Raw genomic sequence first — 12,397 nt, 5'->3', positions numbered from 1 at the left:
AAAATGTCCTTATTGCAGCTTGAACAGGAATCATTAAGCGATCTTAATTCAAACATTTCAATTTGCTATGTATTTCTGTGTTTTAAAAACATGAAGCAAACATGGGTTGCCATTCAACTGGAAAAAAACCCAACAGTATCAAAAGACTAACTCTGAATTAATGAAAGTCATAAATTTGTATATTAAAAAAAAAAAAACAACAACATCCCCAAAGTATAGCCGCATTCTCTACCCTAGTTTAGCAAGTTTAAAGAGCATTTATAAACATAAAAAGTTGATTTTAGGGTATAAAAATACACGTACACCATCCGAAACAAGCTAGCTTGATTTTTTTTCAGTAGTCTGTCACTGCTGGAACTTGTTTGAACTACTGAAAAGGTGTTCATAGTTCAGTACGTGGATGGTTAGCCAAGGAACTTCAGATTTTAGTTCTTTAATTAACAGGTGTGTAGCTTATTCTACATAATTAAGCTTACTGAAATATAAGCAGTTACCCTGTTACCAACCAGTACCCAGAGCTGAACTAAACCTTTACTTACATTGAGTCCACTTCTTTTATGCTGATTCGTAACTCACCTTCCTGAACAGAGACCCTGGGGGACACTAAATTATGCTTAATAGAAATTTCTGAATATGACTAATGTCCATTAGGAGCAGAGCTAAACTTAAACTGATGTAATTTAGAATCAAAATCTACTCAAAACATTAAAACAGCCCACCCTTCGACACCACATCCACTCCCTTAATTAATTTCAAGACCATTAGTTTTGGCTACTGTTTTCTCATTGTGTTTCTTTACCGGGGGATGAGAATCTTGCAATTCATTACGAAGAGTCACCAGAAGTTACAACCAAGTACATCAAAACGGACAATGGGGAATACGTTTTTTTTAAAACTTTGAGTCTGTATCACCAATTAAGGATGTAACATTGGGAGTACAATGTCTGCTATGGAATTAAAATTAGCGCTGTGCCAAATGGGAAAAAATATATAAACAAACCCCTAAACCCCAATGTGGCAAAAAAACCCATTTTGTTTTTTGTTCAGGAAGTGTTTGGCATGAGCAGCACTAACAAAATTCTACACCTCACAGACACAAGCTACAAAGGTTATCTAAAGCCAATACTCACTGTCCATCAATTCGCTAGCTCTTAATGCTGCTTCAAGCACTGCACTAGCCACTTTGATCTTTGTTTCAGATTCCTCTGTACACACATTTATATTTACATAAAACATTTATTAAACATGATTTTAAAACATAAAAACCTTATGTACAAAATACCAACATTCCTATAAATAAACAGTTGGAGAAAGGCACTTGCAAGAAAAATCTACAGTAAATCTTACAAAAACCACACTGCCTCTGTTACTGTACAATAGATAATCTTTCGGTAAATCCCTATCACAAGAATGTAAAACACTAATTACTTGTTATAACTAAGAATATAACCGTTACAGGTGTATTTACACATACATATATGCCTTTTTTTTTTTTTTTTTAGTTTCACTTGAGAGCACCATGATTTCCATTCTAAATTTATATTTTGATACAAAGTAAAAGAACAGTTGCCAGAAACCAGTGTTCAGTGTCACTGCAGATTCATACACTTTTGGCTGACAGTGTAGCTTAAAAGACTCAGTTGCTGCTTTGTAAAAAGTACACCTAGTTTGTTATTGCATGTTGTCCGTTTAGAGAGAGCACTGCCATGTTCTCTATGCAATTGTTTAATACTATTGCTGGCAAAAAGTTTCCAATATCAAAAAAATAAAAACATTCTTCAAGCCAGTTGAAGTATTTCATCTGAACAGTAACTAAAAAAAGCTGCATATTAATTATAAAAACGTGTAGGAAACATGCCAACTAATCTGGTGTGCAAAAATATTTTTTCCACTACACAGGATTTTAAGGGCTTCACAGAATTACTCAAATTTCCATTGAGTAGCAAACCCCATGAATAACCAGTTTCTCAAGGAGATGTTAGTATGCTCCCACTTTTATCAAACTTTTTACCCTTTGACAATGCTGCAACCTGTTTGAGTAGTTCTCTGTTTTTGGCCTGCAATACAGATAAAAAAAAAAAAAGTTTTATGAATTACTGAAACATCTCAGATAGTAGCATCACGCAGTAATTTCCCGTTGCATTTATAAAACAAATTATCAAAACGTACATGCTGAGAATATTCAAAGAGATAATGATCACTTTTCAAAGATTTGTATATGCTTTTTGATATGCATATTCCTTCTTTAACAGAAAAGGTAACCACATTTCCTCTATTGCAAAATTCAGTATCTGAGGTACTGCACTGAGTACCTGCTCGGTCTGTGATTTCTAAGGCAACTAATTCAGGCTGCTTTAACAACAGACATTTAAGCGTCAATTGTGTTATGCTGAGCGGTTAAATCAGATCCATAGCACACTGACAACTCATTAAATATCAGAGAAGAGACACAAAAAATAACCTTTGAGAAAGAATGTGAAGTACGCCTCTGTCTCTTAAAAGTTAGAAAGTAATTCATACCGTGAGTTTAATTCATATGGAGACTGTCAGTTGACTGTAGAACTGCTGTACAATGCATCCAAAGTTAAATGTGGTAATGATCATGCAGGAACTTGGTATTATTTCATTGATGTGAGTGAACAGCCTGTATACATAATTCCATCTGAAGTATTTCTCAAGTACCAATAAGCAATTACTCACCTGCAACTGTTCCACAGTTTCCTTGTGAGCTTTCTCCATACTGTTCATCTTTGTCCTCAAGTTAGACTCCTGGTACTGGAAGTCTGCCTTCAGTTCTGTCAACTGAAAACACAAATTCTATGAAGATCCTTGGAGTGCTACAGTGTACATCTTCTAATCAATCTGTGAAATCTTTATGGAAGCCTCAGGGATCTCAATAAACACTATATTTATTTACTATTGTAGTATTGACAGCTCAGCACTTGAGAAGTAGCTTGAAAAGTAAGTAAGTCTACTTTATACGAAGAAAATAACTGTACTTGTATAACCATATTATTTGCTCAGGATTTGGTATAAAGAAGGTTAATTGTCAACAAAAAAAAATTCAAACACAAGACCAATGACTTATAATCTTAGCTGTTCTTTCAGCGGTGAGATACTTATCACAATCTTCAGTTATGTCTCTTCAGTTATATAGTACGGTAACACACGAAAAATCTTCCATACAAAGACAACAGAAAGGATTCCTTTCTGTCCTTTTACACTACACTTTGTCTTAAACAGAAATACACATTCCAGAGTTTCACTGCTTCTCCATCCACAACAGTGAATTAAAGTGTGTTATTAGAAATGTGTAATTTAAAATTACTTCATTTATGATTTAATTCTGAGGGCATGGTGTAGTATTGCTGCCACTGGGTCTCTCCTGAGACAGGCAGAGGTCCAGACGACACAGCACTAAAGCAGGTGTTTCTAAATTGTCATATATTCTTCTATCCATGCAGCTGAATGCTTCTTCTAGAAGCATATGCAGCTGGGTGAACCACTAACAGTTTGTTGTATATGGACCCAGAAGTTCTAGGAACCACTTCTTTAAAAAGTCTAGTTCCTCAAAGCACCCCAGATTCACCTGGCTATTTTGAACCTCTCCAGTCAATTTGGACTTATGAGGAAATGAAGCCTCTTTGCTAGCAAAGAAGCTCGCTGTAACAAATCAGAACATACATTCCTAAAATGACCACCAAGACTGCCATTAGGATATGTCAAATCACACGTAGTGAAACAAGGTATTCAAAACTCTGAAACAAGGTCTTCAGAACTCTGAACCAAACGGTCCTAAATAAAGCACGGGTATTTTCATAGACGCATACATACCCCACTGTACCCCGACTGCTGCTCTAGATATGTACTCAATAGGTGTTGTAAATTACAGGGGATCCAGTACAAAAACCACATACCACAAACTAAGTATCAAAAAAACTAGTGGCAGTATTGCACCATAGTAAAGTGTGCAACTAGATGAGCAAACGCACTACCTGTGAACATTCAGCAAACTGTGGTCCCTTCCTAAGGATCAAGTCTCAGAGCCCTGCAGTAACGTCTTGGTGTCTCACTAACATCTTGTCCAGAAGGCGAAACAAGGCTAGGACTGCAAACAATAAGCACTGTAACAACATGCCTGAGATCCTGACTCATAACCAAAAATGATGAATGAGGATTGCCTGTAAAGCTGGGGTACCGAGTTGGTTTTGCTGCCATACATTATACACTTCAAAGCTTTTTCTTTTGGCGTGCTCCAAACTATTCAAATGCTGTCCCTACACAAATTTTGGGACAAGATCTTAACAGGAGTCTCCCACAGGTCTGGCTCAAGCTTTTATCCCAGTACAGGACTTTAAATTTACTGTCTCACAGTCAAAAAAACCTCTGCAGTGCATTCATTTGTTGTATTTTTTTCAGCTACCCAAACACTGTATGATGTGTTCAGCTTTTCTCTGCCCCGCAGCAGCTGAAGAAAGTATGTGACATTCTGGAAGTGAGTAATTCATGCCTTGAAGGAGTCTTTAAGTTCAAAGTACTCTGAGGTCAAATAAATAGTTTTAGCAGTGGGGATATTAAAATTATTAGATGCTCTCCCATGGAAACATCACAAAACAAATTACTGCAGTGGTTCGGCAGAAGTAGGTGACATTTCCTTACCTAACCCTTTTGTTAGCTCTGCCTACTAAATCAAATATAAAAAGAAGTAAGTAAATTTCCTACTGAATCATCATCTTCTACTGGCTTTATAACAGAGAGATCAGGGCCTTAATGTCTGTCCTTTGAAGAAAATACCTAAAGCAAATCCATGACAGACTGTTCAGCTCTTTCACATCAACTATTTAAAGGCTTGAAATAGCAAGTACTTCCAACACTAGGTATATTATAACACTGATATAAATGAAAAAAGGTTCAATATCCTTTACAAAACACATTGAAGTGTAGAACTTAAAATACTGAACTATGGTTTAAAAGTGGAAACATCTTCCTTTCAGGATCAACGAGCCTTTCTCAACCATCAATGTTTTGATAGGCCACTATGCATCTATAATCAAAATTTCACTTGAAAATATAGTACATTTATTCTTAATACAATTCCATAACGTACTGAATCCTGAACAGACACCCCAGAGCCACCGTTACAGACAGTGCCTTAAAAGCTTCTAGTTAATCAGATGGCAGAGAAATAAGCTCTAGTAAGGGCAAAGTACGTATTTGTAGTTATTTCTCTTTTCTTGTTAGTCCTTAGGTTGTTTGAAGGGCAAATCTGTTGTATGAGTTTCACTGAAGCCATTTGAGCCCGGCTATTTTGCTAACTTTTGTTGACTGCCAGGCATCTAACCCAAGCTTTTCTTCTAGTCTCTGACCATACACAAAGACGTGATAACCTAACCTACATATATGCTACCAATCTTTTAAAATTAAAACACTTAATATTCATACACTGTGCATGTAAATTTGGATGCAGACTCATTAATTATGGCTATAGTTGCTTTAGTTAAAAAATAAAACAAACCTATCCTAAACTCTGAACCGTTACCACTCTGAATCCTCCTCTTATCTTGTGTGTCCATCAGCCTATGTAGGTATTCAGGATCTTTGCTGTGACTCAGTTTAGAATACATAAAACATACAAACCACCGTCTCACATTTTATCCATCGCCTGTGTCACACAGCCCAAGTAACAGTGAACCAGATGGCTAGTTTCTAGATGGCTGAAGTGAGGCAAGAAAAATTCCTCTTTGACTTGGAGCCAAAATATTATTCATGATAGAAAAGTCCCAAACGTGTCCTTTAAATGGTAAGATCTGGTCAGTTGCTATACAAAAAAATTGTATCTGATTTTTGTTTTATGTCACCATTTTGACATTGTCTGGAGTCTACAAAATAGAAAACAAAATTATTACATTATAATTAAGCAGGTGCACCTTTTACCTTTTTATCTTTTTCTAAAATAGTCTGATCTCTTTGCTGCAGAAGACGTTTAAGTGACATTACTTCTTCTTTCAGCTGACTTATGAGGACAAAGTTGTCGGTTCCTCCACTGTCTGCTGACTGATTTATAGAGCTACTAAAAATAAAAAACAATAGTTACTTGCAACATCAACGGGAAAAAACAGTAACTTTTTTTTAAAAATTCAAATTGGATAATTAATAATTCCACAGACATCCTTAAGGACTAATGCAAAAAAAGTATGTACCTGACAGAAATGGATGCAACTGGCAAATTACCTTACTAATGGCACACATTACATACACCTGCAGAAATATAATTAAGTATTAGCTTTGAGGGGGACAAATACCTTTTGACTGAAGCAGCCACTTTTATTTTTATTCCAACTGTTTAGCCAGAGACAGAATAAAGATTCAGTCTCCCACATTAAGGTTCAAAAGACTTCTCTAGATACCAGGTCAGCTTAAAGCAGCAGATTCAACACTGCATCTAACTGACAAAACACCGACGTTAAGGAATACTGTTTCATTGACAACTGTTGCCTCTTACATAAACTTTATTTAATTTTACCCCAAACAGCTTAAAAGCAGGAACACAGTGCCAGTTTTCTGCTAATAAAGTCATTTATTTGACTGACAGCACTCAGATGCCACCCAATAATGTGTCTGTCTGGACAACAGTTTCACCTCCCTCATTCTTCAGACAAAAACAAACAAACAAAAAAAATAAAAGAAGCAACTGGCCACACATCAGTGCTCTGTCTGGTTGAAATGGCTCAGCTTTACGAAAATATAACTTTACCTATCTCCATTTGATGGCTTGGATTCCAGTTTGGGTTTTTTCTTTGGAGTTTCATTCTGAATAGCTGCAGAGGATTTATGGCTGAAATCAAACAAAATGTAAACCTAAAGCCTCATACTATATAACTCTCTAATATCACCATTTGGTACATGTAAAATAACTAACTCATTCTCCTAGCTGGAACGCTAGAGACTAGCCAGCAATGCAAGAAAAAAGTCCTTTAAATGAAAACTGCAAGATAAATTAAAAGGTAATTAATAAATAGTGTCATATTTACCTCTGTTTCCATAGTCCCTGATCTTGTTCTGGACTCAGACTGCTGATTCTGAAATATGTGAAACATATTTGGTAACTGACCAAACATGCCATTATTGCTAAGTTTATGTGAATGGTTATCTGTACTTGAGAAAAATCCACACACCCCCATTATTTTTTTTTAATAAAGTTAACAATTATGAATTTTCAGTTAGACAGTTGTATTATCTGTCATATTCGTGATCACTCTATAATATGTCAGGATGCTATAAAAATATTTCTTGGCTAAATGTTTACACTATTGTAAGACACAAGGGGCAGACTTCCAGACTGATGGTTAAGCCTTTTTGTTGGTACCTCCCAAATTTTGTGAACTTTATATTGCTTATCTTGTACCGGGTACGCTGGTCTAAAGCGGCGTTCCTGGGATTCCCATGCTGCCATATGAACATTGCCTGAAGTGGCGCTTATGTGATGGCACAACAGCAGAGACAAGTTTTGGATCCCTGAAAGTAACTGCCTTTCAGGTCTAAACAGTTGTTTCCAATAATTTCAAAAGCAACTAAGAAACACCACTGATATAGGAACGGTAGAATGTAGAAGATTGCACTCAATGAAATAGTTCAATGAGTCTATATTTCTACCTCATTGCCTCATCTTAACAATAACTGAAAGGCATAGGGAAAAGGAGTCGCATTTATTGGACCAGAAGCAATGGATCCATGGCAGCCTATAGAAAAAAGGTGCCAAACCAGGTACATTATGATCTTTATAGAGATACGCTTACTTCTATAACTCCCAAGGATATTACAGGTTCTATTCTGTAGCAGAGAGCAAAGTATTTTTTATTTAATCCTTACTATACCTCTGCCACATACATTCAATTAGATTTAGCTTGTTGTAACTCCATTTTCAGCAGAGATTTGAGAGAATAGGAACAGTACAATAACTCTCTGCCTGACAAGAGTCATTTTCTTCTTCAAATTCCTAAAAAAAACCAACTTATTTTTCTTTTTTAAGTGAAAGTACACGCATTTCTCTTCTCCTCATTCCCAGTATTATTCCAGTTTATTTTACTTCTATCTTTAAGTCACACTTAGTCAGGCAAGTTTCAGTCAAGTTAGAAAATCATTAGCACTAGAAAAGTGAAGCTTAGAATTAAAGTGATTGTGTGTCTGGGGTCAGGGTCATTACCATTGCAGCCGTAGTATTTGCTATCCAACATAAAAATAAAATAAGTAGCTCTGAAGTTACGCTGCCATAAGCCTACCAATGAAAATAAGAATCATGAGGACTATTATACTGACATAAAAAACAAATCAATTCTGTGATTTATGACTAAGTAAACTGTGTATGTTCGTTAAGGTTGGTACGTTGTCTATGCCATGGCCACGCTGAAAAACCTTGCAGAAGATGGGACAAAACTGTGTGAAATGTTACCAGAGTGCCAGTGACCAAACTGACAGTGTTACTTTCCCATGTCTGTATGACAGCCACTCACAAACTGCCAATTCCAGAAAGATTTGGTTATAAAAACTAGTAAATAGATAGAAACTGGTCCTACACTCTTAGTCCGAGGGTGGTGCCACACCGTTGCTTCTGCTTCTCCATTTAACTGCGAGTATGTGCACACAAACAAGTCAGAATGAAGTAAGCTAGGGCAAGGATTCTGAGCAAAGTAGCTGCTCTGTGCTCACTGCTAACACACGCTTTTAACCCATGGTAAATGCACATAAAATAGCAGTTACTGCTTAGAAAGCCAAATTCAAGTTTATCCCTAAGTATCTTGTTTCTGTGGCCGCTCTGCAGGTTTCTTTTCTAGACTTGTAACCAATTTTAACATTGACCAGTCTGATGATCACCAAGAATTGCTGCTTTTTGCTGATCTCCCTCCATCCAAACTGTAAGAATACAACGATTTTGACGGACCATGGAAGAATGACATTCTGCTACTGCTTCCGATGCCATGTTTTAAACAGCATTTCTTAATTCCTTTGATTTGATCTCAGTACTAACAGAACACAGAAGAGAAAGAGGTACCAACAGCTACTTTAATTGTTGAAATACTTACTTATGATGACTGCTGCTGTGACGATGATGATGGTGGTGATGGTGGTGGTGTTTTGAATGATGCTGGTCTTTTTCAGTAAGCGATGCAGATGAGGAGTTTGAATGTGACGATCCTAGGCTCTTCCTCTGTTCTTTCGTCTTCTGTAGCACTCTCTTGTAGGACAGTGTGCAGAGCCAACACAACAACTTTCCATCAACCTTTTGGGAAATAATTCATAGCAGTGTTTTTTTTCCAAGTATATTTGAGCTAGGAAAGATGTACTTAAATATTTGCAAGAAAAATTTGTTTCACTTCATCTGTTATCTCTGGGGAAAATCCAGACATCTCTTTGGTACGGAACAGTACTACCATATCTCCAATGTATGCACGTTATCTTTTAGTAAAGTCAATATTACTCCATTTCTTTTTGTCATTTAAAGTTATGCTAGAAAGCAGTCTTAGCAGTAAACAAAACATAAAAAATAAAATCGAAGCACTGGGAACTATTCAGCTGCTTAACCTCTTGTTTCCCAGCTACAACTGTCAGCTTACATTTAAGCTTATTTTCAAGAGTGATTTAATTTAAAGTAAGTTAGCTCAGTAGCTAACGTAACAATTGCAGGTTGCAAAATTTAATTCAAATATTGTAAAGAACAGCACAGCAACTTTAATCTAATATTAGTGAACTTAAGATACGTTCCTGTTAATCTTTCTCTTTTGAAGAAGGAACATGGTCTGCTGTCAGCCTAAGCCATTACAACCATGGAATAAAGCCTACCTTCCTTCTTCCCTCCTCTTTTCGATCAAAAGCACACTGCTGTTTGCACTGTTCACAGGTCTGCGGTGGGCCGTACTTCTTCTCCGAGTTGGTGCAACGCTGACATTTTGTGCCAATAAATGCTGCAATAATGTTACAATACTGACAAGGCTTGGGCTGAAAAAAAACATAAGATGAACTGAAGTTAATACATTTAGAGTTTCTGTAATGAAAATAGGTACTTCAAATCATACAATGACACTTCTAAACTACTAGAGCTTCATATAACCTATCCTAAAGAACCTTTTACCTACCATTTTTATCTTCAATAATAAACTTTTCCCCTAAAATGATGCTGCTTCAATGGTCAAAACCAGTCTGAACTTCCATGAAACCTCAGATACGTATTCAATGAAAGAAACACATACAATGGGATTGCTCACCTCCACCCCTGCTTCTTTTTAATTTTTTTTTTAAATATGACATTTTTTCTCTGTTTTACTAAAGACATTACTAAAGAAATTACTTTAAAAACTTTAGAAAAAGAGTAATCAAGTCATTTTTTAGACTGGAAGTTTCTGAAAACATCCCTCTTCCTTCATCATGGATTTGATAACTCTGCAGTTCCAAGATTAGTATCCTGATCCCTGCAATTCTGCAGGAAACTTAAAAAGAAACCCAAAACCACAAACAACAAAAAGCTTCAGATGCCATCAGGTCAGGATACCAACTTTTATATCATACGCTCAACTAGAATAATATGCCGCTGGAAAATAAAATTGCTGTCAGTTTTCATAGGTTAGAAATGGCTGATTATCTTCAATGCGGTTCCTTTTTTTGATGAACTACTGATAAAAAACATTGTTTGATCTGTCCTGCACTTCATTTTGCTGTATTTTAAGCTTTCAAAAGAATGTTCTTTGTTCAGTTTACATTTACGTTCACAAAATGCCTGACTACATACCAACAGTTGTTACATTTCTCAAATAAGCTGAATTTCATCTAATATGGTTTATGTCATCAAGCATATAGAAATTATGCACTTTTGTTTCACAACAAGATTACCTTGATACCGCCTATAAACTAGTATCTGCAGGGCGCTCAGATACAGTATGTGTATTCACGTATTTAAAAAATTCATTTTTCTAACAGAACTGAAGCTCAAATTCAAGACGAGAAGACACAAAGTAACACGCATACAGCTAATACTCATCTTTTCTACTTAATAGCTTAACATGATTAACATGCATTTAAAATTTTAAAGACTTACATAATATAAACTATGTGGTGCTATTAGATTTTCACATTTACCACTCATTAAGAGCACAGACAGCTAATGGTCTTTCTTCCACCAAGCGTGCGTTTATGAGAGTATGTGAAGAATAATTCTACATGCATAAAGTGAAATAACATTGGTTTTGCTGTGAATGGCTATATTATTCATAACTGTTATGCTATACATATAATCGCAATGGATTTCAATTTGAAAAAAAAGGAACTGTAAGCCACGACGGAAATTGAGAGCTGCCAGTAATTGTCACCACCCTTCCGAAAGGTAATTTTTTTTTTTCCCCCAAAAAAGAATATAAGAAGTGTGGCTGCAAGACAGCTTTTTTTTTTTTTTTTTTTTCAGTTTAACGTGTGAATGAACTTCGATGTTTAGGACTAAGAGCCTACTCACCGTTCCAAACTGCTTCACGTTTTGGGCACACTTCTTGCATATCGTATTGGTTTTGCTAAAGACAAAATCGCATAATGTTGAATTCAGCAACCAATACCCCCCTTGACATTCCTCCCCAGGCAATCACAGGACGGCGCTGGGGCAGACCCGGGCTGTGGCGAGCGGGTAACGGCAGGTGAGCGCATCTTAAGGCTGTGCCGGGTTTAGGCGACCCGCCGGTGCCGCCAGAGCAGGGGGGCGGGTTATTTTCCTGCGGTTCTGCCCTTTTTAGTGTCTCCCGGGGGGCGAATTTCTGCCTTTACAGGCAGGAAAGGGCCGTTCCTCCCCCAGCCGGGCTCGGCGCCCTGCCCTACCTCTCCTGCTGGAACTCCGACCGGCAGTAAGTGCATTTCACGATGGGGTGGGCGATCCGGCACTCCTGAGGGGAGAAAAGCGGCGTTACTCCCCCCCGCGCTTTTCCCCACGGCCCCCAAACCCTCGCACCGGCCCCCGCCCTCAGGGGGGTCCCGCCGGGGCCGGGGCCGCCGCCGCCGCCCTCCTCCCCGCCGCACCTTGCAGAGCTGCTGGCCCTGGGAGAGCTCCTCGAAGGGGTAGCGCTGGTTGCACTTGGTGCAGGCGTAAAGAGCCGGGGCGGCCGCCGCCGCCGCCGCCATCCGCGGGGCGGACACGGGCGGGCCGAGGGAGGGGAAGAGGGAGGTGCCGGGGGGGCCGAGGGCCGGAGCGGCCGCCCAGGAGCCGCCCCCGCCGCCTGGGGAGCGCAGCCCCGCCGCCGGCCTAGGCCCAGGCCCCGCGCCCAGCCCGCGCCGCCGCCGCCGCGCCGCCGCCCCCTTGTCTCGGTGTCGGCATCGGCGTCACCCCGCGCGCCCCCCCCCCAACCCCCCGCCCCGCTCCCTCCGCCCC

At 38.5% G+C, this 12,397-nt stretch overlaps 1 protein-coding gene across 6 annotated transcripts; it reads right to left on the bottom strand.

Moving 5' to 3' along the window:
• Positions 1 to 1,216: 1,216 nt before the first annotated feature.
• Positions 1,217 to 12,366, bottom strand: FAM76B (family with sequence similarity 76 member B). Of its 6 annotated transcripts, none has more exons than XM_074571187.1 (10): positions 12,049 to 12,349; positions 11,851 to 11,915; positions 11,498 to 11,552; positions 9,838 to 9,993; positions 9,081 to 9,277; positions 7,032 to 7,079; positions 6,755 to 6,835; positions 5,935 to 6,070; positions 2,701 to 2,802; positions 1,217 to 2,057 (listed from the first exon to the last, which is right to left on the bottom strand). In XM_074571187.1, exons 1-10 carry the CDS (start codon positions 12,148 to 12,150, stop codon positions 1,968 to 1,970), a joined length of 1,032 nt encoding a protein of 343 aa, XP_074427288.1. In that variant the 5' UTR covers positions 12,151 to 12,349; the 3' UTR covers positions 1,217 to 1,967. The 6 variants fall into 6 exon arrangements, with proteins under 6 accessions (XP_074427288.1, XP_074427292.1, XP_074427299.1 ...); XM_074571191.1 differs by having other exon boundaries at positions 5,935 to 6,067; XM_074571198.1 differs by lacking the exon at positions 6,755 to 6,835 and having other exon boundaries at positions 12,049 to 12,366.
• Between the last annotated feature and the right edge of the window lie 31 nt (positions 12,367 to 12,397).

The sequence above is a fragment of the Larus michahellis genome, chromosome 1 (assembly GCF_964199755.1).
Source record: "Larus michahellis chromosome 1, bLarMic1.1, whole genome shotgun sequence".
Classification (NCBI taxonomy): domain Eukaryota; kingdom Metazoa; phylum Chordata; class Aves; order Charadriiformes; family Laridae; genus Larus; species Larus michahellis.
This window is presented reverse-complemented; position numbering and strand designations above follow the sequence as displayed.